Below are 24,310 nucleotides of genomic sequence, written 5' to 3'. Positions count from 1 at the left end.
ATGCATAAGGAATTACAATGGTATAAATTTAAGAACTGTGCATAGCTGCAAAATTATTATTGGTGAGGGAAAGGACATTTGGTCATATTTCAGTGATGGAACTTTTAAAAAAAACGACTATTGGTGAACATATAAAGCAGAATTATACAAGGAAATCACTGTAGAATATCAAAGTAAAATTTTATTGTTTATTTTTTTGTTTCTTTTTCTCTCTGTAATGATGCAAGAAGCCCTAGGTAAAAGCCCTGACTGACTGATTATGTGACCTTTCTTGAGTCTGTGAGTTTTCCCATGGATCTGCTGAAAAATGTGGATTTTACAACATTTGAAGACCTGAATTGGTAGAAGGACCTTTATCCTACAGAATGCCAATGTCAGTGAAATCACAGATACCATTCCCAGCTCATTGATGGTTCACAAGATTAGCACTCAAGATTTAGTTTGCCAACCCCTTCCCTGGATTCATTATTCATATTCCATTTAGCCATTTAACAAGAATTAGCCAGGATCTATCTGGACATTTTTCCATCCACCTGGACACCATGTATGTCACTCTTCCTTCAAACCCCAATTTTTTCACTTCTCTTTCTGGGAAAAATAATAGTACTCTCATTGTTACTGGAAAGAGCATGTCAAATCTGCTATCTAATATCACCATTCCCAATGTAACTCCCCAGAACAAAGCTCACTACTCTGATCATCATTCCCAATATTCTTATTAAAATTTAAGCTTCTCGGAGGCAGCTGGGTAGCTCAGTGGATTGAGAACCAGTCCTAGGGATGGGAGGTCCTAGGTTCAAATATGGCCTCAGACACTTCCCAGCTGTGTGACCCTGGGCAAGTCACTTGACCCCCATTGCCTAGCCTTTACCACTCTTCTGCCTTGGAGTCAATATACAGTATTTACTCCAAGATGGAAGGTAAGGGTTTTAAAAAATAAAATAAAAAAGCAAAACAAGGGGTCAACTGGGTGGCTCAGTGGATTGAGAGCCAGGCCTAGAGATGGGAGGTCCTAGGTTCAAATCTGGCCTCAGACACTTCCCAGCTGTGTGACCCTGGGCAAGTCACTTGACCCCCATTGCCTAGCCCTTACCACTCTTCTACCTTGGAGTCAATACACAATATTGACTCCAAGACAGAAGGTAAGGGTTTTTTTTTTTAATAATAATAAATATGTAAGCTTCTTGAGGGTAGAGACTGGCTCAGTTTTTAAATTTGCATCTCTGGCCCCTAGTACAAAAGAGGAAGACTCTAATGTACCAGGTACAAAGAGAGATCCTAGACTCTTGTAAGGACAACAAGAACACATATTTGGGGTGAAGAAATAGAAGCTAATTAGTCAGCTTTGTGGGTCTCTCCCTAGTTCCAGGTCACAGATCCAGGACACAGTAAGGAGGGATGTGAGCAAAAGAGGACCATTCCAGAAGAAAGACTGTGTACCAAGTAAGAAGCAAGGTTAGAAGCATCCAGCAACAGAGTAACTTAGATCGCCAGGAGTACTCTGGAGGGTCCTTTCCAGCTTTAGCCCTAAATGTAGTCTGAAGAGGAATAATCATAGCATCAATCAGGTCACAAAATTATCTTCCTAACAAGAGACTGGGTCATCCCCCCTCCATTCTCATCAATAAACCTCAGTGTCTCACCATCTTCTCAGAAACAAATATAAAATCTCCTATTTTATATTAAAAGCCTTTATGGCCTACTTCTCCCAACTTTACAATCTTCTTACATCTTCTGTGTATTCTACAGTTCAGTGACTCCTCCAAGATATCTCACTCACAAGGAAGACAGTTCATCTCATGAGTGGGCTTTTTGTCCCTGTCCCCCTGCGTGAATATTTTACATCTTCAATTCCACCTCCTGGCTTCTTTGGCTTCCTTCAAGTTCCAACTAATAGCCTTCCACAGGAAGTCTTTTCTGATCCTCTTTATTTCTAATTTATCCTGTAGATAGACAGCTTATTTGTAGATAGCTGTTTCCATGTTGTATCCCCACAAGGCTGTGAGCTCCTCAAGAGAAGAAACTGTTTCTTACATTTATTATTTTGACCCTCCTTTTCCTAGTGCTTTGCACAGTACCTGGCACCCAGTAGGTGCTTAATAAATATTTATAGGCTATTTATTGACTGACCAATTGCAGACTATAGATTAGCCTTCAGCCATATCATTCTGAAGAAGTAGAACCTTCTGGCTGGGTAATACTGGCTAAATTTAGTAGTAGCTTACTGTTGTTCTGATTGAAACCCAAATTAAAAACTCATGGAACTGAGATTGTCCCTTAAGATATGCACAGTCTGATCCTAACACAGCCTTCAAAGTCATAAAGTAAGGTGAAGGATTGATCAAACTGAAAAAAAAAATTGCTATAAAAAGTTTTAGTGGTGATAGGGTTACTTATCATACAGACCTACCATAAAGGAATGACTCCAAAACATTTGGGGGCAAAGAATCAAAGAAAACACTGCTCAGGCATAAAATCACATTAAATTCCTGAAGCAAAGGTTAGAAAGTTTACTTTTTATAATTGAAATTATAATATTAGAAGAAAAAATTGGAAAGGAGATTACATTCAAGCAAAAAAGAACTGAAAAGGGAATTAACAACCTCTGAGAAGAGGCACAAAACCTTTCCCAAATGACAAACTCCCTTAAAAGTAGAAGTGACCAAACAGAAACCAAAGACTCTATTAAATAACAAGAACTATTAAAACAAAGTAAAAAATGAAAAAAAAATATGTCATCTTATAATAAAAATAATTGAACTAGCAAAGTGATCAAAGAAAATTGGCACTATAGTTTTCCATTAAGGCAAAGCCCATAAGATTAAAGCAAAGGTAATCTTACTGCAAAACTACATAATCATACAGAAGGGAAAAATGGATTTTTACTAAAATAGAAGACTTTTAAGTATTTTTTGGTGAAAAGATAAGAGTTGCACAGAATCTTTGAGGTTTAAACGAGAATTAATAGAAACATAAAACAAACTTGAAAGAACATCATAAAGGACTAAATAAGTATAAATTGCTTTCATTCTAATTTAAAAAAAAAAACATGATACCTGTGTTCCTTCTGAACCCTCCTAATAGTAGAAGGTAATTAATGGAGGAAGTCTAATTAGACAGACAGGTGGCTCAGTGGATAGAACATTGGGTCTAGAGTCAAGAAGATTTCCATTCAAATATCAAATAATCTGCTCAGATATTCATGTTTGGGACCTTGGGCAAGGCAAGCAACTTCTGTTTGCCTAATCTATTAGAAAAGAAAATGGTAAACAATTTCAGTGTCTTGACCTAGAAAACCCCATGGGGAGTACTGGAGCTCTATGGTCCATGGAGTATCCTGATAGTGATTCTGTTTATCTGAATCATCTTAAAAGAAGAATATAAAGGAAGCGAAAGAGGAAAGTACAAGCTTGAAAAGGGAAATAAACTTGAAGGAAAATTTTCTCACATAATTGGAAAATACAAAAAGAAATTTATACAAACAACCAAGAATGACTATCAGAGTAATTGAATTTGATTCTCACTCTCCTGTCAACTAGTCAATGGAGAGAAAATTCTTACATATACCCACACATACACATACACACAGAGTTTTGTATAGAAATATATTCCACTCAACAAGTAAATAGGGGTAAAGGAGAAAAGAGAGAATTAGAGGAACGTTAGATGAAGGTACTAGTCCTAAGCAGAATAAACTAACAGTGTGTAAAAAATTTTATATTACTTTTTGAGGTGGCAAGGCATTGGAATCTGAGGGAATACCCATGCATTGAGGAATGGTTCACTTATGTGGCATATAAATGTGTGTGTGTGTGTGTGTGCTTTTTGGACATAGCCATTACAGATCTTTGTTTTGCTTCACTATGACTATCCCATGTTTGTAATAGGGTTTTAATTTTTCTTTTGTTTTCAAAGTGTGAGGAGGAAAAGGGAGAGAAGGCAAAAATTTTTCTTATTGAAAAGAATACAATTTTATTAATACTAAAGAAGAAAAAAAAAGACTAGTAGAACAAGGTACTAGAACAAACGGCAGATTTCAAATGAGATTTTTTTAAAAAACTACATCCAGGATTCACTTTGTTCTGAAAGAAAAGAAGACCTGGGATCTAGTCCTATACTTCACTGAAAAATTAAAACAATTCTGTATTGGTTCTCATGTTTGAAGCCCTTTCTTCCTCATGAGGTCTCAACATTTTCACCTTCATTCTTGATTCTGGTCATAGAAGAAAAGAAGAGAAAAAAGTTGTTTGAATAGACAATATAGGGAAATGTATGGGAGTGAACAGGGCAAAAGATAAAAATTATCACCCATCAGTAATAAATCAGAAGTCTTCAGCCATGAATTTAAGCAGGTCAAAGTCAACTTGATTTTGTGACTAACTCCAGATAAATTTAGCATCCTTATAGCATGAACAGAGGAATCAAATGATAGATATTAACCAAAGGTTGAAATTTAATGTCAGGAATTACCAGTAGGTGAGTGAATCAAATGATTATAAAGTAGAAACTTTTAAAATATTCAAGTAGGAGGTCATAAGGTTAGCTATTAAATATAGAACATTAAAGGAATCCTTGTTCAATAGCATATTGTAAGGGAAAAGATACATAGAGAAAAGAAGGAAGGAAATAAAATAGGATGATACCAAAGTTCAGAATGAATTGATCCAAGGTGAGTAAACTAAGTTTGAGTACACTGTTTCAAGATTAGGATTGATCACAATTAAAACCATAGGACTTTATAGAAAGGAAGTATTCAATATGCAACTATGGCATTGAGGCTGAGGACACAAGTGTAATGAGAGGTAGATTTGGATGACTTGCTAAATAGTGGAATGACAAAATGATTTATTTCAAACATTAATTGTCTTAAAATGGGTTATATTAGCTATTTAAATAAAATTAACAGTGTATTTACAGGTTGTATTATATTATATTTATATTATATTTAGTAAATGTTTATGTAAAATTCTGAAGCAGTTGCAAAAGAAAATTTATTTACATTTCTTTTAGGAAAACTTTAAGTATGCCATAGCCATTTTTCCTGAATTCTTTTTCCAGAAATAATTAGCCATTTTAACACAAACTAGCATTTTGGCCATACAGAACTAATTTTTAAAATGATGAATTCAAAATAATGGTATACAAGATGAGAAATCAATTATCTTTATTGATTACTTAATATATAGTAGATTAATCTACTACTCTGTTGCTTATAGCAAACATTGATTGCAGTGCACTAAAAACAATATCAAAGAGGGAAGAATAATGGGAAGTATTTTTTCTCTTACAACATATTTTTTGTCATTTCAGTCATAGAATTTCTTTCATTTTTATGTCACAACTTTGAGAACGTTAAGATTATCTCAACAATGGTATAGTTATAGAATTCTTTATGTTATGTCCTAACAACTTTTGTCCTGTGAAGCCTGGGGAATATCATCACTAGTAAGTAACCTTTTACTCCAGTTCCACAGTTCCATTACACAGTTCCATTGTGTAAATATTTCCGTCTAGCAGCCACTGGATTTTTATTTCCACCTCTATAGATGTGATGTTTTCTGAATGAATTTCACAGCCCCTGTGTTATATTTCCTCTTCCTTCTCCCTGTCATTTTCTTCCTTATATTTTCCTATGATTTTTTCTCTGTTAAAACTACTTAAAGCAAGAGCCACTATTTTAGGATTTGAATTGATTATAAGGGAATTTTCCTATGAACTATTCTCTGATTCTTTTTTATTTTTAATTTTTTATTTAGAATATTATTACCTGGTTACATGATTCATAATCCCCCTCCCACCTTTGACCTCCCCCATCCCAAAGCCAACAAGCAATTCCACTGGCTTAAACACATATCATTATTCAAAACATATTTCTTTCTTATCCATATTTGCAGTAGAGCGATTCTTTAACATCAAAACCCTAATCACATCCCTATCTCACTCCATGGTCAAGCATATATTTTTCTAATGCATTTTTGGTTCCACAGTTCTATCTCTGGATGTGAATAGCACTAGAAAGTATAGGAATAGAAGGGCCATTCCTCAAATAATAAAGTATATATTTAAAACCATCAAGAAGTATCATCTTCAATGGGGACAAATTAGAAGCCTTCCTAATAAGATCAGAAGTGAAGCAAGGTTGCCCATTATCACCTCTTTTATTCAATAGTGTACTAGAAATGCTAGCAAATAGCAATTAGAGAAGAAAAAGAAATTGAAGGGATTAAAGTAGTCAGTGAGGAGACTAAACTATCACTTTTTGCAGGTGATATGGTATACTTAAAGAACCCAAGAAAATCAACTAAAAAGCTAGTCAAAATAATTAACAATTTTAGTAAAGTTGCAGTGTACAAAATTAACTCCCACAGATCATCTGCATTTCTATATATTTCCAACAAAACTAAGCAGCAGGAGTTAGAAAGAGAAATTCCATTAAAATCACTTGAGACAATAAAAAATAGTTAGGAGTCTACCGGCCAAGACAAACATTTTTCATAGAATTAGAAAAAATTATAACAAACTTTTTTGGAAGAATAAAAGGTCAAGAATATCAAGGGAAATAATGAAAAAAAATGTGAAGGATGGGGGCCTAGCATTACCAGATCTTAAACTGTACTAGAAAGCCGTGGTCATCAGAACAATATGGTATTGGCCAAGAGACAGAAGAGTGAATCAATGAAATAGACTAGGGCTAAATGACCTAAGTTAGTTAATATTCGATAAACCAAAGACTCCAGCTTTTGGGACAAGAACTCACTGTTTCACAAAAACTGCTGAGAAAATTAGAAAACAGTATGCAGAAAATTAGATTTAGATCAACATCTCACACCCTATACCAAGACAAATTCAAAATGGGTAAATGACTTAAATATAATGAGTGAAATCATAAATAAATTAGGTGAACATAGATTAGTAAACCTTTATGATCTATGGGAAAAGAAGGAATTTAAAACCAACAAGAGATAGAGAACACTGCAAGATATAAAATGAATGATTTTGATTATATCAAATTTAAAAGGTTTTGTAAAAAGAAAAACAATGCAACCAAAATTAGAAGAGAAGAAACAAACTCAGAGAACATTTTGATAACAAAATTCTCTGATAAAGGTTTAATTTCCCAAATAGATAAGGAACTAATTCAAATCTACCAAAAAAAAAATCAAACCACTTCCCAATCAACAAATGGTTAAGGCATAGGAATATACAGTTTTCACAGGATGAAATCAAAACTATCAATAAGCACATGAAAAAGTGTTCTAAATCCCTCCTGATTAGATAAATACAAATTAAAACAACTCTGAGGTACCACCTCACACCCAGCAGATTGGCCAGTATGACAGCAAAGGAAAGCAATAAATTTAGGAGGGGATGTGGCAAAATTGGGACACTAATACACTGCTGGAGAAGTTGTGAATTGATCCAGCCATTCTGGAGGGCAGTTTGGAACTATGCCCAAAGGGCACTAAAAGACTGCCTGCCCTTTGATTCAGCCTTAGCACTGCTGGGTTTGTACCCCAAAGAGATAATAAGGAAAAAGACATGTACAAGAATATTCATAGCTTCCCTCTTTGTGGTGACCAAAAATTGGAAAATGAGGGGATGCCCTTCAATGGGGGAATGGCTGAACAAATTGTGGCATATGTTGGTGATGGAATACTATTGTGCTAAAAGGAATAACAAAGTGGAGGAATTCCATGTGAACTGGAACAACCTCCAGGAATTGATGCAGAGTGAGAGGAGCAGAACCAGGAGAACATTGTACACAGAGACTGATACATTGTGGCAAAATCAAATATAATGGGCTTTTCTACCAGTAGCAATGCAATGACCCAGGACAATCCACAGAAACTAAGAGAAAGAATATTATCCACATCCAGAGAAAGGATTGTGGAACCAGAAATGCATTAGAAAAAATATATAATCAACCACATTATGTGATAGGGATATGATTAGGGTTTTGATGTTAAAGCATCACTCTATTGCATATATGAATAATATAGAAATAGGTTTTGAACAGTGATACATGTATAATCCAGGGGAACTACTTGTCAGCTTTGGGATGGGGGGAGGAGAAAATGGAGGGGAGATTTTGAATCATGTAACCATGGAAAAATATTCTAAATAAAAAAAAAAATTTAAAGATGTCAGTGAACTAACTTCTTCCAAAAATGGCTTATCAATAAATTTTCTTATCTATAATGATACATGGAGACCAGAGACAAAACAAAACAAAAGTAATAATACAAAAATTCATCTTCATTTCCCCCAGTAATTATTCCATATATAATTAGCTGTCTGCATGAAACTGGCTATGTAAGAGGAAAGCTATCAGTTTTCTTCATTCACTTTCTTCACCACCTTGTATCCACCTCCACTACAGGATGACCCTAAGGAGCATAAAAGAGGAAAAGGTATGGTGGTTAACACTGACCTAGACAGCAATGAATGCCATGCAATGGCAAGTTTCTTGAATAAGACAAAATAGGACAGATCAACTAGCCTAAGATATAGACACATTTTTATCTGATATGGTAGAGGGAGTTAGTACACTAAAATTCTCATCACAGATAATCTAAATATTCACACACCAGTGTGCAAATAGAGAGCCAAAAGTTTAAGTGATTTTCCCCAAATCAAGTAATTATGAAGCCAGAACTCAGTGATTCTGAAATCAGAGGACCTGGGTTCAAATGCCATCTGTGATGTTACTTGTTACTTTGGGCAAGCCACTTACCATTTCTGAGCCTCAAATTATTAAATTCTAAAATGATAAGAATTGGAGTGGATGTCTTATAATGTCCATTCCAGATCTAGGACAAAATTCTATACCCTGGTTCTGTTAACTTCAACCTGACAACTCTTTTGATTTTACCATACTCTCGTGTATTATTAGATATTTTAAATACAAAAACCACTCAGCCTATAATTTTTTCTTAAATATCAGGCCACTAAAGAAAAATTTTAGCCAATGTTATATATTTAAAATATAACTCAAAGAAGAAATTTTCAAGATACAGAATGATAATTTTGTGTCCAATACTAATAGCAGGAAATCACAATCCTAGTGACACTAGGAAAAGTACAAACAGCTTATAAAATAATTGATTAACTTTAATTAGTGTTCTGTATTTAATTATCCCATAAAAGAGAGTCCTATTTTCAATATTTAATTAATATTTTAAGGCAATCTGTTTCAATTCAAAAAAATGATTTGGAATATTAAAAAGAATGTAATCTTTATAGATAACAGTCTAGATGTCTTTATATTTTCTGTTGTAGTAATGAAAATTCATTTGCTTTGTATTTGAGTAAATCTCAAAACAAGTAAAATATACTTTTATTCTTATATAAAAAGCTTTTGGGATAATACAAAGGGTGATTATGAATGCAATGTGCAAGTTCTTTTCATAGGACTAGAAAATTAAAGTCATATTTTTATTTCATTGAATAGGAACTTAATGTAGGTAATCCTCATGCATCAAGAGGAGAAAATGCACTTAGCCATGCTTGATATCTTCCATTCAAAAGTGATTACATTTCTACACCAATGTATTTCTTTTCTATTATATTTATTTCAATAAACGGTTGAATTATCATTTGAATTTAAAATAACATTAAACTATATCCTGGAAATCTTTGGACCTTTGAAATAAAAACAGCAATACTAGTTTTTAGTCTTTCCATTGGATTTTCTGTTAACTTCATAAATATTATAGGGACCTTTTAATGTATGTTTAAAAAAACATAGATTCAAAGTTTTAATGAAGGATTAAGATAAAGTCTAAAGAGTTTATATTTTTTAATTCTGCTTATGTAATAATTTAAAAATTAAAATTTATTCTCATGAGAATGTTTTGTCATAATTGTGTTTTAAGAGCAAATCATTTTCTTTATTAAACTAGCAGTGAAAAAGGTAATTTGAGAAATATTTAGAAACACTGTAGTTATAGTATCATAAGGTAGAGGGGAAAGTCCTGAGTTATATGTCAAAGACATTGATTCTAGTCCCAGATTTACCATTTAGTCTCTATGTGACCTTGGGGAAAATCACTTACCTTTTAAAAATTTCAGATATCCCATTTGTAAATTAGTATAATAGCTCTGTCTACCTCATGAGATTCTTGTGAGGGTATAATGAGATAATGGATATAGAAGTACTTTGAAAACTGTAATGTGTCAGGCAAAATCAAGTACCTAGAGGTCACTTACTTATCTGGCAACCTAAACCAAATGGAATGCAGCCAAGAAATAAGGATTAAAAAAATCCCAGTTTAGCTAAAAGGCAATTCACTAATATTCTTGCTCCATTCTCATTAATGAGTCCTTCAACAGAATACATCTTACTTGTATTTTAGAAATAATTCCAACAGGTCTGTGTTTCTAAGTGTTCTAGTCCATGAAGACCAAAACATACGGTGACAAAATATGCTGCTAACCATAAAGATAGCATCAAAAATGTTTATTGGTAATTTGACAGAGAAGGTTGATTGTTAATTATTGTTAAGGGCAGAATCAAGATTTTAGAAAGCATAGAAGTCTGGAGCCATATTTCGTGGAAAAGCATAGCCCTACCAATTTCAGTTATGAGATCATTGCCTGCCCAACAACACTATTTAAGGGATGTTTATACCATTGACTGTGAGATATTCAAAAGAATTTCAAGTGTTATTAAAAAGGAAAAGAATATTTTACCTATTTTAAAAACATTTCTTTCCAAAATTATGAAAAGACTATTTGCTTAAGTTCTTGCCAGCAACAGAGAAATTTTTTCTTTTTTGGAAAATTTACCTCAGTGGATCATATTCTTCATGGATTCTACTCTATTCCATTTGACATGCACTTATTCACTGATTACTATGTGTAACTCACCTTCAGTGCTAAGTACACAAATAAAACATAAAAAGTAAAATTTTCTCTCTGCAAGACATTATATTCACTTATTGTAATTCATTCCAAAAAAAAGATAAAAATGAATATTTTAAAATTCAGAAGGAAGGAGAGAGTCTTAACAGCTAAGAAATTTTGGTAAGACTTCTCTAGGAGGTAGTTTATGATCTAAACTTTGACAGAAGTTAGGGATTTTAAGACCTAGCTATGACAATAGAGATTATTCCAATCATGAAAGACAGCCTATCTAAATGTATAGAGTAAAAAAAAAAAAAGAACAAATATCCCATTTTAACTGAAATATAAAATATGTAAAGAGGAAGAATGTAAAATAATCCTAAAAAGGTTACTTAGAGCCAAACTATAAAAGACTTTAGATGTCAAGGTAAGAATGCTGAATTTTATATTACGGACCACAGGAAGCCAGTTGAATGTGGAGTTTCAGTAGCAACCCTTGAAATCTAATTATTTCTTAACTATATATTTTTAAGTTAATGATTTGTTAGCAACCTTGCATTTGAATTAAAAACACAGTTTATATATTACAGGCTACTAAAATGCTATCTGCATAAATATGTCAATATATTACCATTTTATTAATCAATTAATCAAATTATTTTAGTGCATTTCATTTTTATTTTTATACTGAAAATTATTGAGTATTTGTAGAATAAAAAAGACACTTATTTTCTGGAATAGAAGGATTGGAATGAAGCAGAAATATCTAGTTGCTAATCCCTTTTGCTCTGCCTTCGTGACTTACGACTTTAAAACATCAGTTTCTATATACTATTCCCTGGAAGGTCTAGCTTTCTTCTTTACTTGAGTCATCCCACTTTCTACATGAGATCTTTTGTGATGCCCTTATCTGAGAAAGACTCACTCCCCTTCCCCAAAATTACCTTTAAAAAAGTATATAAAAGGTATTCCAAAAATCTTTTACTTCTAACAGCTTAGAACTGCACTGTCTTTTTGAGACACCTTGTATTTACTTTGAGTATGTGTTATTTTTATTTATATCTGTGTATGCTACTTTTTCTAGATTGAATTGCTTGAAGTCAAAGACTATTTCATTTTTTACTTTTTAACCTCAGAATCTAACCTCAATATTTGGTAAATAGTGGGCACTTAAATAAATCTTTGTTTTTGATTAATTTAATTAACTTAATGTTATACCTTTTTATAACCTTATACTATATATGAATGTTTAGTAATTATTTTAATTGAAAATGAACTTTCCCCAAGCATAGATCCTTTTACATATGAAGTCAAGTTGGATAGTAGCACATTGGATAGAGCACAAGACCTTTAGTTAGGAAAACATAATATGCCTGACCACCCTCTCCCATAGTTTTCTCATTTGTAAAATGGAGATGATAAAAACCCCTGAAATCTGAGAATGATTGTCAAGATCTAAGCACTTAGTTCAGTGCTTGGTACATGGTAGGCACAATATAAATTCTAATTTCCTTCTCTTTTCCTGTTTCTAATCCACACTTCAATCCCTAAAGTGGGAAAATGATTAAAAATAACTATATCTTTTGATCATTAAAGATAGTTACTACTGTTTATACTCAAAGGGCCTCTTATTTTATCTACAAAAATTTAGTAGCAACTATAATATATTCCAAAAAGAATGTTACTCAAAGGAAATGATTTTGACTTCTGTTAAGCACATTAGAAGCACCAATCTCTACTAAATTTTAGTAATCTAATTTCAGTTGCTATATATTCCTGGGAGTAATAAAATTACTTTTCCTCCTCCAAATAACTTATAATTTCAACCAGTCACTAATAGTGTTTATGACCTCTCTTTCTTGGCTTTCTCATCTAAAAAGGAACTATAGTCTCAATTACGTCCCTTTGAGGTATTAAGACTCTGTGAGAATGTTACTAAATATCTTTCACTCAATTAGCCCACACTAGCAAGGTTTTATTTTGTTTATTCAGGATTATATATGTGTAATAACTATATTTAGATAAATAAATGGATTGCGACTGTAAACTCTCCAAGGAGGCAAGACCACGATGATCTCAATCAATTCAGTAATGCTTTCCATGATTTTATGCAAGGGGAAAGAAATATCTTCACCTTCATGCTGAGATAATGTTTTGCCATATAACACCTCCGCTCTGACATATACCACATAATTATCATTATCAATCCCTAAATAATTTGCCACTTTCTTCCAAAGATTTCTTCCAAAGAGAAAAGTTTAACCAAATATGAATAATTATCTTAACTCTCTACTAATGTAGTTCTACTTTACAAAAGAGATCAGTAATAAGTAGGAATTTATCTTCATTTACTAAGATAAAGACAGTTACATAGTACAGGTTACAAGATTATCAATATAATTATTAAGGAAACTATGTCATGAATATTTTAATGCAAATAAAAATTAGTAATATGGTTCAGGTGTTATGTGATGAAGCATGTGATGAGCTTCTCATATAGTGCGCCACATGTTGAAAGAAACCTGTCATTGTGTGTAGCTCAAGGAAGAACAGATATCTCTAGCCTCTTCTTTCCTCACCATTTCCCAAGAGAGACTTTCATTTCTACAAAGAAAGGGAAGCAAGACATTGAGTCAAGAGACCACTCTACTCTCCTCAGAAAGAAGTATGTCTATCTATTCCCTTAAATATTGTTAGTCTAAAAAAGATGATTGGGTTCCCTTTTATCTTCATATCACTTTATTATTGCTGAGGGGGGAAGAAGCACCCAAACTCTATACCAAAGGCCTGACTCCTTTCCCACTTTCCACAGTGAATGTGCATAACAAATCACAAAAAAATGCCCATTTATGTAAACAGTATTAGAACAGAAATCAGGGAAGGTATACATAGAAAAATATTTATCAGATAATACGGAATGGTGGAGTACTCCAACTGAGATCAAGATAACTCAGCTTATTCAAGAGAGAACATCCTCCATATTATCCAATGGGAAACCCCTCAAAGCCTCTGAAATAACAAACTGAGATTTAGGACATGCCAGAGGCTTCTAGCTCCTCTCAGGTTTTTTCAGAGGCTGTCCCTTTCTGTGATCCTAAATGGAATTAGTGTCTTTCCTCATTTCCCTCAATCTGGAAGTCACATTGGCTACAGAGTGGGGGAGGGAGGAGGGAAGAGGAATATGAATCATGTAACCATAGAAAAAATATTTTAAATAAGTAAATAAATTTTTAAAAAATAATCTGGAAGCCAGGAGCACCGAAATGATGAATTCCCAAAGGCAGATTCACCAGGGAAGTGAAGCTTTCATCTCTCTCCAGCTCTATTCACCCTCCTTACAGAGGAGGGCATTTATCTCCCCCAATAAGGGGAGAGTTCCATACCAAAAGACTATGGGAAATGGGTTTCAGTTGTTATTTTCAATTTTATACTATATTTTACAAACATAACTTAAAATTCTCTCCCACTAACTAAGCCATTCCACACTGGAATACAGTCTTAAAGTTGCATTACCTCTTCCAGGTCACTCCAGAACTATAAATTGTTTGGATAATTTTCAGTCAAAAAAATACTTTATCCAGTGGGAAAATGTAGCTCAGAATATACCACAAAAGGACAGAAAAGGGCAGCTATGTATCAGACTGGAATGAGAACCAGACCTAAGCCAGGAAGAACTGAGTTCAAATCCAACATCGGACACTTACTAGCTGGGTGACTCTGGGAAAGTTACTTAACCATGGTTTCTTTAGTGTCTTCATCTGTAAGATGAGCTGAAGAAAAAAAATAGCAAACCACTCCAGTGTATTTGCCAAGAAGACACCAAATAGGGTCTTGAAGTAACTGATGCAATTGAAAGAACTCAACAACAAAATAGTGCATAGAGGACATCAATTTTTATCTTTTAGGTAATTGAACATAGTAAGCACTAGATTAGATAGATAGATAGATAGACAGACAGACAGACAGACAGACAGATAGATGGATGAATAGACAAAAAGATAGATAGATGATGTATGTATGTATGGATAGATAGATGTATGGATAGATAGACAGAAAGATAGATGGATGGATAGATGGATAGACAAAAAGATGGATGGATGGATGGATGGATGGATAGATAGATAGATGGATAGATCGATGGATGTATATTATTTGCATATACATAGACATATATAATATATGCATACATAGACATACACATGTGTATTAACACATAGGCATGTATTTATATGTATATATACGCATATATCAAAAGTTACAGAACTATAACTAGAGCAGAATAACCAACCAAATACTCATGTTCATTCAACATATGAAAACAATGATGTTTAGAACCTAGTTATCAAGAATGATTAGTTAACTTAGGCACCTATCAGATGGCAGGTTTCTTTTCCATGGAACCTCAGGTGAGTTCTTCCTTAGGCCTGGCATACACTATTCCTTTCTGCTCAACAGCTTTATGATGCTACAGTACTCCATTCATATGAGAACAACCTGTGGTCTTTCCTCAGAAAGGGATCTTATATCCTGAGGTATGAACCTCTGTTCCTAAATTCTTTTTCCTGATTTCCCAGCTACTAGTGCTCCCAGAATTATATTATATTTATATTTACTTCACAAATTTCTGTATTTTACGTGTTATGTCCCACTACTACTTATATCATCACCATCACAGAATATAAATTCCCTTTGGGAAAAGTTTTGTGTTTTTTTATCCATAATATCTATAATAAAAATCTAAGTTTTAGTAGGTACTTAATATATGATTATTCATTGACTAATGCTTTACCCTTCCCTAGAATTGCTAGTCATTACTTTTTAGGAATTCATAATATGCATTAATATATTGCTGTCATCTTTTGCCAACATAAAGGGAATTTTAAAAAAAGGTTGAGAAAAAGGCCTTCAGTTTTATGATTTATATCAGACAGTTTGGTAGTTCTTTTTCTAAGGTCACGCATCCTCAGATACTTTATTCTGGTAAGGAGTTGAACATGAGTACTTGAAGGCCAAAGCATTAACGTTCTGTAAGTTTCTATTAAGATGGAAACCCTTAGACTGTGTGTCCATGGACCAGGGACCTAGTTAGCTGTACTTGCAGAGGCGTGTCATCTAAAAAGAGACAATGTGGTATTGTTGAATGATAGAGAAATAGACCTGAAGCCAAGAAGATCTGGGTTTGAGTTCAATCTCTGACTTCTGGGCAAATCACAGATTCTAATTGCTTCAGTCATTTTTCAAGAGCTTTAGGTTGCCTAGAAAATATAAACCTATATGATAAAGAAAATTTCCTCATGTAGGAGTTCCTATTACTAGTAAAACCTAAGGTTTAGTTAATATTCCACCACCAAAAAAAAGTTTTACTAGAACAAACCATGAAGACTATAAAGTTATTTAGGACTTACTTTTTTGCATTAGTGGAGAGAATGTCCTTCCCAATGAAATAAAAGGTCCTTGAATACTAAAAAAATTTACTTACTTGAATTGTTGCACTTGGGTAAATCAGTAGCATAGCTTATCATTATTCCTAATTCAGTGCTTCAAAGTTCCACGGTTAAATAGTGGCTTATATTCTTCCTCCGTTGGCTCAGCTAACAACTGCTTTATGGTTTGATAAGTTGTATTTAAAATTTTCTGTGTTCAAATCATCTTTTTTAAAGCTAGCATCCTGATGGGACTCATTCATAGATCCTAATCTTTTATCTATAAATAAATATTGCAAAATTGTTGGGATTCCTGTTCTCCTTAGTAAACAGAAAAGAAATGTAATGAGGAGACTTTCAGTAATATTTCTTAAGTCAAAACATATGGATTCATTGAATAACTAGAGATTCACTTCCTTGATGTTGATATTCAGCACATCTTCAATTTTAATGGAACATGGAAATAAATTCAGGTCAGAATTCACAGAGTGTTTAAGATGATAAAAGCTTTCATGTGAAGAATTGTTTTACTGCTGGGAGCTTTTGTAGTTTAAATTGCTGAATTCTTAGGCTTTATAATATTCCTATTAGTTAATTTCACTGTGTTCAAAGGAAGACAACTAGTTAGAAACCAAACGAGTGGGCAACATATGTGGAAATTTATCACTGACACAACTATAAATATTTTTATCAATGGAAATATTAAAGACATCAGGAACAACACCTGTTGTATGCCAATAGGAATTAATATTTAGTTGATCAAGAGTTTTTTAAAGGTTCTCATAGAATAGATTCACAAGGTAGACCTGATTAATATAATGGACTTAATAAAAATGTTTATGTAATTGTGCATATATGGAGAATGCTGACATAAAATTATCTTCTGAGCAAATTAAGTGAACCATTTTACTAGTGAAAGAGATTGGAAGGAATAAGACTTAGACTATACACAATTCAACAGATTATTGGCTAAAATAACTTGACTCATCTGATTCACTTGATCTAATTTGTCCAAAGCCATTTTAATGGCACAAGTTGCAGGTTCTAAAGTACTTCTGTTACTGATTCTCCGTTCTACATCAGAATCATAGATGAGGTATAGCAAACAGCAAGAATCTAATTCATTTTTTTAAAAAAAATTGAATATTCTTATGTAGAATGCTTGGTGTTTTAATATGTCTAAGGTAGTGTCAGCAAGAAGTGGTTAATATTGTCATTTGAATGTGCCTGTCTTAGTGTACATTATAAAACAACAACAAAGTAGGTATGGGGTCAAATTTACCAAACTAATTACAGTGCAGCATTCAAAATGATCATTTCCTTCTTTAGGATGATCTTCAATAGGCTATTTTAGCATTTTCATATATTTTTTTTATTTTTTAAATGAGCATAAAGAAATATAATTTATTGTTAATAGAATTTATTTCTATGTTTTTCATTCTATTCCTCCCCTGCAACAACATAAAAAGTATCATACGGCAAATGTTTTTTAATATAAATTATGTTTTTCTTGTTTCCATTTTTCAGCTCATTCTCTGGATTTGAACATTCACAAGTTATTCTTCACATATTAAATAAATAGCTATATATAATGTTCCCTTAGTTCTACTCACTTTATTCTTCATTTTATCTTATAGTTCTTTTCAATATTTAATAATAAATTAATATGCTTATCAGTTGTATGCAAGTAGTATTTCATCACAATCACATACCACAATTCATTTAGCCATGCCCCAGTTGGTGGACATTCCCTCAATTTCCAGTTCTCTGCCACCGTAAAGAGAACTGTTATAATTATTTTGAAACAGAAAAATTATTGTTCTTTTTCCCTGATCTCCTTAGGAAATATACTGAGTATTGTTGGATCTAAGAGAATACAAAGTTTTGTAACTCTTTGGGCATAATTCCAAATTGCTGTCCAAAATAGTTGGATCAGTTCACAGTTCCACCAACATAATATTTGTGTTTCTGTTTTTCCAAATCTCCAACATTTTTATTTTGCCTTTTTGTCATTTTAGCCAATCTGATGGGTATGAGATGAAACCGCAGAATTGTTTTGGTTGACATTTCCCTAATTATTAGTGACCAGAGCATTTTTTCATATACCTATATATCACCTTGATTTCTTTATCTGAAAACTGTCTATTTATATCTTTTTTCTTTTTTATCAGTTGAGGAGTGGCTCATATTCCCATAAATTTGACAAAGTTCTCTCTATATTTTAGATATGAAAACTCTATCCAAGAAACTATGAAATTTCTTCCCCAGATTTTGTGCCTCCTTCTAATCTTTTTGATATGTGTTTTATTTGTACATGAACTCAAAATTATCCATTTTATATTTCACAATGCTTTCAATCTTTTGTTTCCTCATAAATTCATATGCAAATCTTTTGACAATTTCAGTAACAAATTATTTAAATATGATAACTTTCTGGAAATGATAGATGCTAAGGTTACAACTGATTCTCCACTTTGGAAATAATGAGGACGTCAATGAAATCTATAAGAAAATAGCACTCAATTACAAAGGTTTGGTGTAGGGATTGGGGAAGTCACATTGTCAATGATAGTTTTTCGACTGGTCAAAAAAATAGAAATTTTGAAGGAAAGCTTAATGTCATGCTTTAATGAACTGATTATTATAACAATTGACAAATTTTTTCAAGAATTGTTAGGAGAAAAAATAATTGTATTCACTGACCTCATTTCTTGTTTTACCCCAAAATCTAGATTTTCACTAAGATATTTTGAAATTTTCACTCCTTGCTTCAAAATATTCCACTTTTGTAGAGAAAAGTAGTGAAATACTGACTCTACTTTTGAGAAAGATATGTTGACAGTTACATCTTTTTCTTAACCATTTTCATTTTGAAATCTGTCTTCTCAAGAGTCTGTTTTTGAACACTTTCCTTTTAAGCATTATATTTTCTTATTATCTATTGGGTAAAGTGTATTTAGAAACATTTTAAAAATTAATTCTAGAGAACTTGAATATGAACCACTATTGTTTTTAAAAGTACTATCATTTCTACACTGTAGTAATGGTCAGTCATATTTTACTATTTTAAAATCTTTAAAACAGCATGAAAATTACTCGTCACAATCATTAGTTTTGATAGGATCACATTACGTGACTAGTTACCATGAGTATATATTTCTACTGTCATTATACTAATGGAAAACTTTAATTATGTGAATTCAAATCAGAATGGTTTTCTCACCTTCTATTAGTATGTTGTCCCTTTTGCTGTTATATATATGTTTTATTGCTCTCTTTTGTATTTTTAAATATTTGGGTTTTTAGAATAGTTATACTCTAAGGAAATTTACCCAAGTTATTGCTCTTAAAGATTATAATTAAGTAACTTTTAGAGATATTGAAATAATTTAGGGGTTGGGAAAATCAAAAATTTCAAGAATCATTCATGCCTGCATTAAAATAAGATTGGTCATGCCATAGAACAAAGGAAAGTGTGTTCAAGAAGGAAAATATCAAGAATTGACAGAATATTGCTATAAAATGGCTTGGTTAATTCTCACAAAATAAAGGCAAAAAACTTTTAAGGAATTTGGTAAATTAAGTGATTATTATTCATTTTTCTGCAGTGAATCACAGGCTTCTTAAAATGAAGCATAATCTTCTTAAATTTGGAACAACAGAGAAAAGACAAATATTAGAAGAAAAGCAATTGATATCCATTGCTACAAATAAAAACTTTTGGTTTGGGAGGAAGATAAGTAGTTAAAATTGGAAAAAAATGTATTTTTTCTTGATAAAACTCAATTTTTCATTCAAGACTGATCTCATTAATTTAGTTGTTCCTTCCCAATGTGATTCTGGCAGTACATCCATGCCTGCTCCTCATTTATGAATCTTTTCCATATCCTTCCATAAGTTCAGGTAAAGTACTCACCAAATATGCTAGAGTATTTCATTTTTTTCTAACATCTTAAGGATTGTTGTTGGTCAGTCAGATTGAATAGCTATTGAGAGATATTGGAGTCTCCCACATTAGTCTTTAACCATTGACTAGATGACTAGCAGTCCATCATTGTAAAGTGAATTCTTATTCATATTTATGTTGGATTAGACCTCTAAAATAAAAATATTTTATTTGTTTTATATTTATATGCATATATGTTGTTTTGAATATAAACCCTTTCAGGCACTTATACTTATTTTTTTTCATATTTGAATTTTTTTCTTTATTTTTGAATTCCTCTTTATTTACCAGAGCACCTTTTACTTAGGAGATTTTTAAATTAATGCTGAATGAATGAATATGCTACTGAGGCAAAGTTCTTATGGGGTTTTTTGCCTTTGTTTTCATTAAAATTATTAATTTCCAAATTAAAATGGATACAAGTATTGGTTCTGACACAGAGATGTGGTAAGGGCTAGACATTTGGGGTTAAATTACTTGCCCAGGGCACCTGAGTGCAAATTGAACCCAGGACCTTCCATCTTCAAACTTTGTTGAGCCACCTAACTGTTCCATTCAGCTTGGTTTTAAGCCATTAAAAATAACTATAAGTTTCTATACTTTTCTTTCCAGCCAGCCTACATCAGATCTCTCCATGTGTTTGAAAGGAATTTCCTGCTTTTGTATTTTAGGTTATATTCAGTTGGAGGCCGTGATGGAAGCTCTTGTTTGAGTTCGATGGAATACTACGACCCTCATACCAATAAATGGAATATGTGTGCTCCAATGTGTAAGAGAAGAGGAGGAGTAGGAGTGGCCACTTGTGATGGCTTTCTGTACGCAGTAGGAGGTCATGATGCTCCAGCTTCAAATCACTGTTCTCGTCTGTTAGATTACGTGGAAAGGTATGATTTAAGGATTCTGTTTTTTTGTGATACAGGCAAAATGATGTAGAGAACTAATGAATGCCTCCTAAGATGTAGAAAAAAGATAAAATCACAAAGTATTATTATTCATAATATATTATTATAACTGAAAATAAATATTTTACTTTTTATTTCCAATTAACTTAGTTTACATATACAAAGTTTTTGTATATGCAAAATAGATTTTCATGTTATTATAATCATATAAGACTTTATTATTTAGTGGGATTTTGAAATATCTAAGATATGAATATTATGCCCCAAAATGTCCTGAAAAAATAATATAAATTTATGTAAAGGTAGAGTATAAGTTTTTCCAAGAAAAACAATTGAACTAGTTAAATGCACATCAATTTGTTATATTAATTTTGTTTCCTCCTTTTTTTTGCTTCTTAGATGTGTGTTTATTCAAACATATTATTCAAACCTTAAGTGATGTATAAATGCTAGCTGTTGCTGTTATTCTTATTATTTTCTCTGGACTAGTGTCCTATAATTTTATATACACAATAGGACAATTTTTCTAGGAGGAAGAATTGGTTATCCCTTTTGAATGAGAGCATGTTATAGATGGGATATTCTCCTAGAGTATCATTTTTTTCCTTTTTTCCTGGATGAATAATTGCTTAGGAAGTTGGTAGGAGAATCAAGGGCTGCAAATCTATCCATGAATCCCAGAAAGCTCTTAAATTGCTTTTATCTGTGCTATCATACAATTTTATGCATAAAACATGCCAGTCACATGAAAGTCTTATGTTGTGCACAGGAGTGAGGACTAGTAGGTGAGTGTGAATATAGGAAGAGAAAGGAACATTGCGATCCTCTCCCTGGCATGTGGAGACTTGCTACCAGAGCTGTGATTAGGGGGAAGCTACTGGGACACTGGGACGTTGTCCAGAAGCATCAGCACTTAGACAGATTGCATTCCTTTGGCAAGTCGAATGAAATACACTTAACATCTAATTAGCAAGTATGCCTATGTTTAATAGGGGAAAACTAGCAGATAATGCTTCTATGGCTATACCCTGGGTGAGCTCCTACTCAGGCCAGCATAGTCCTAGTCTTTTCCTTAGCAGCGGCTTCCCCAAAAACAAGCTTAAACAGTCCAGCCCATGGTGATAGTGTCCTGGGATTTTTTACCACTTTGGGTCAAAATTTTACAAGGTCCAATGTCTCTTTCTGTGGTCCTTCCATGCCTCCTCCAAAAATTGGCCCTTGCCAGAATTTCTCATTTTGACTCAGGAAATATAATGATGACAAGAGTTCAATGAATATGACTTTCCTCTTTGAACACATGAAATAATATCTAGTGATTCTATGAGGTCTACCTTTCCTATAATGTAGTGTAAAAAAAATAGTCTCTATCTACTCCTAGGTGTAGTCAAGACATGAAGAGAGAGAGGTTTGCAGGACAAGCCAATATGCAAGAACCAAGGCTGGGGACCTGTCTGTCAATCAAGGAGAAGGTTCCAAAGGGAATGTTCCCAGGAGGAGGCAGTTGAGCTGGCCAGGGGGAGAATCTGAGGCTGTTTCTCTCTCTGGGGGTTGACTGACCAGGAGACTTTGGCTCTCTGGTATTTTACTGACCAAGAGTTGGAGAAAAGGCAGGAAGAAAGAGAGGCTTTTTTTTTTTTTTTTGGTGACTGGCTGAAGGAAAGAAGCCCCGAACTAATCTTGTTAGCTTTTGTCCCAGGCTAAAGGACCCTTGAGGGGGGCTTCTGAAAGTCAAGCTGAGAGACATTGGTGACTTTGTGAAGAAGAAAGAAGATTTTAAACAATTGTCTTCCATCCATCTCTCTAACTTTTCCTCTGTCATAGTTGTGTCTGAACTGATTTTGCAAACCCTCAAATTCTCCTTATAGATTAGGGAAACCTTCATCCCTCTTACCTCAGTTTCCCATCCTGTTGTTACCCAATAAACCTCTTACCTGAGAAAGAAAACAAGAGTATTTTATAGTCCACTCATGGGGGGGAGGGAGGAATCCAAAAAACTTCAAGAAGTGGGTGGTTATGGGAGTGAGGGAGGAAGAGGGTAGGAGGAGGTTAGGAAAACATTGATCCATTAGTCATCAGTAGAGATCAAGAGACAAATCCAAAAGGCTTCAATAAGTGGGTGCTTAAGGGAGTGAGGGAGGAAGAGGGGTAGGAGGAGGTTAGGAAAATATTGATCCATTAGTCATCAGTATAAATCAATAGGCAAATCCCCTATAGCAGTATCTCTCAGTGTCACTCAGAGTACACCTATCTCCATTGAAACTAAGAAATCCTCAGGTGTGTCCCCTACCAGCAGCCCTCTAGTCTCAAGCCAGAGTACATCAGTCATTGCAACAAGAAATAGTTCACAACAGATCATCTTTCTATTTCATAGGCCACTTTATGCTGACTGATCCAATATCTGAAAGAAAAGTGGTATTATTCTCTCAATTCATAAAGAGGATAATTTTCTTTTCCATTTTCATATGTAAAATCCTAAATTTGACATTTTTGATGAGTTGTTTCAGTTGTAGCTGGCTCCTAATGACCCATTTGGGGTTTTCATGTCAAAGATACTAGAGTAATTTGCCATTTTCTTTTCAAGCTATTATAAAATTTACATTTTACTCATTTCATTCTCCAACTTTTCCAGAGGAAACCAAGACAAACAGGGTGAAGTGGCTTGCCCAGGACAGATTTCAACTCAGGTCTTCCTGACTCCAAGCCAACCCAAGATCTATCCATGTTCTATCCATCTATCCTATCCATTCACTTAACTGCCCCAAAATTTGAACTAAGTGATTTTTAAGGTTTCTCTAAAATCTAGTGCCCATGAATCTAGACTTCTGTGCAAATGTCATTAGGAAGAATAGAAAGGAGATTCGAGGAAGGAAGAATAAAATTCTCATACTCTTGCCATCCCACGTATTTGAATTCTAAGTGTAAATGCTGCTAATGGAATGAATGACACTTAGAAGACACATTTCCAGCCTACATTGCCCTTCTGAAATATTGGAACACGGAGAAATGTGGAAGGAAGGGAGAGAGCGAGCGCCACTTTTACATCTCCTGTCACAATCATGCACCTATGAATAGCTGATGTAAATGTTGCTAATGAAATGACAACTCACTCACATAATTTCACCTTGAATTTCTCATATAAAGGAACTGAAATGTGAGCTGTGTGGGGAAGCATAAAGAATTCCATCTAGGAATAA

The 24,310-nt window shown here is 33.4% G+C and overlaps 1 protein-coding gene across 1 annotated transcript in view; it reads left to right on the top strand.

Moving 5' to 3' along the window:
* KLHL1 (kelch like family member 1) overlaps positions 1-24,310 on the top strand; it is a 588,984-nt gene that overhangs the window by 539,595 nt on the left and 25,079 nt on the right. Inside the window, exon 9 of the mRNA XM_001362179.4 lies at positions 20,886-21,098. Within this exon, the coding sequence (XP_001362216.1) occupies positions 20,886-21,098 (213 nt within the window). The remainder of the gene's footprint in view (positions 1-20,885; positions 21,099-24,310) is intronic.

Source organism: Monodelphis domestica, chromosome 8, assembly GCF_027887165.1.
Source record: "Monodelphis domestica isolate mMonDom1 chromosome 8, mMonDom1.pri, whole genome shotgun sequence".
In the NCBI taxonomy this organism is placed as follows: domain Eukaryota; kingdom Metazoa; phylum Chordata; class Mammalia; order Didelphimorphia; family Didelphidae; genus Monodelphis; species Monodelphis domestica.
Note: the sequence above shows the minus strand (reverse complement) of the source record. Positions and strands in the feature narration are given on the sequence as shown.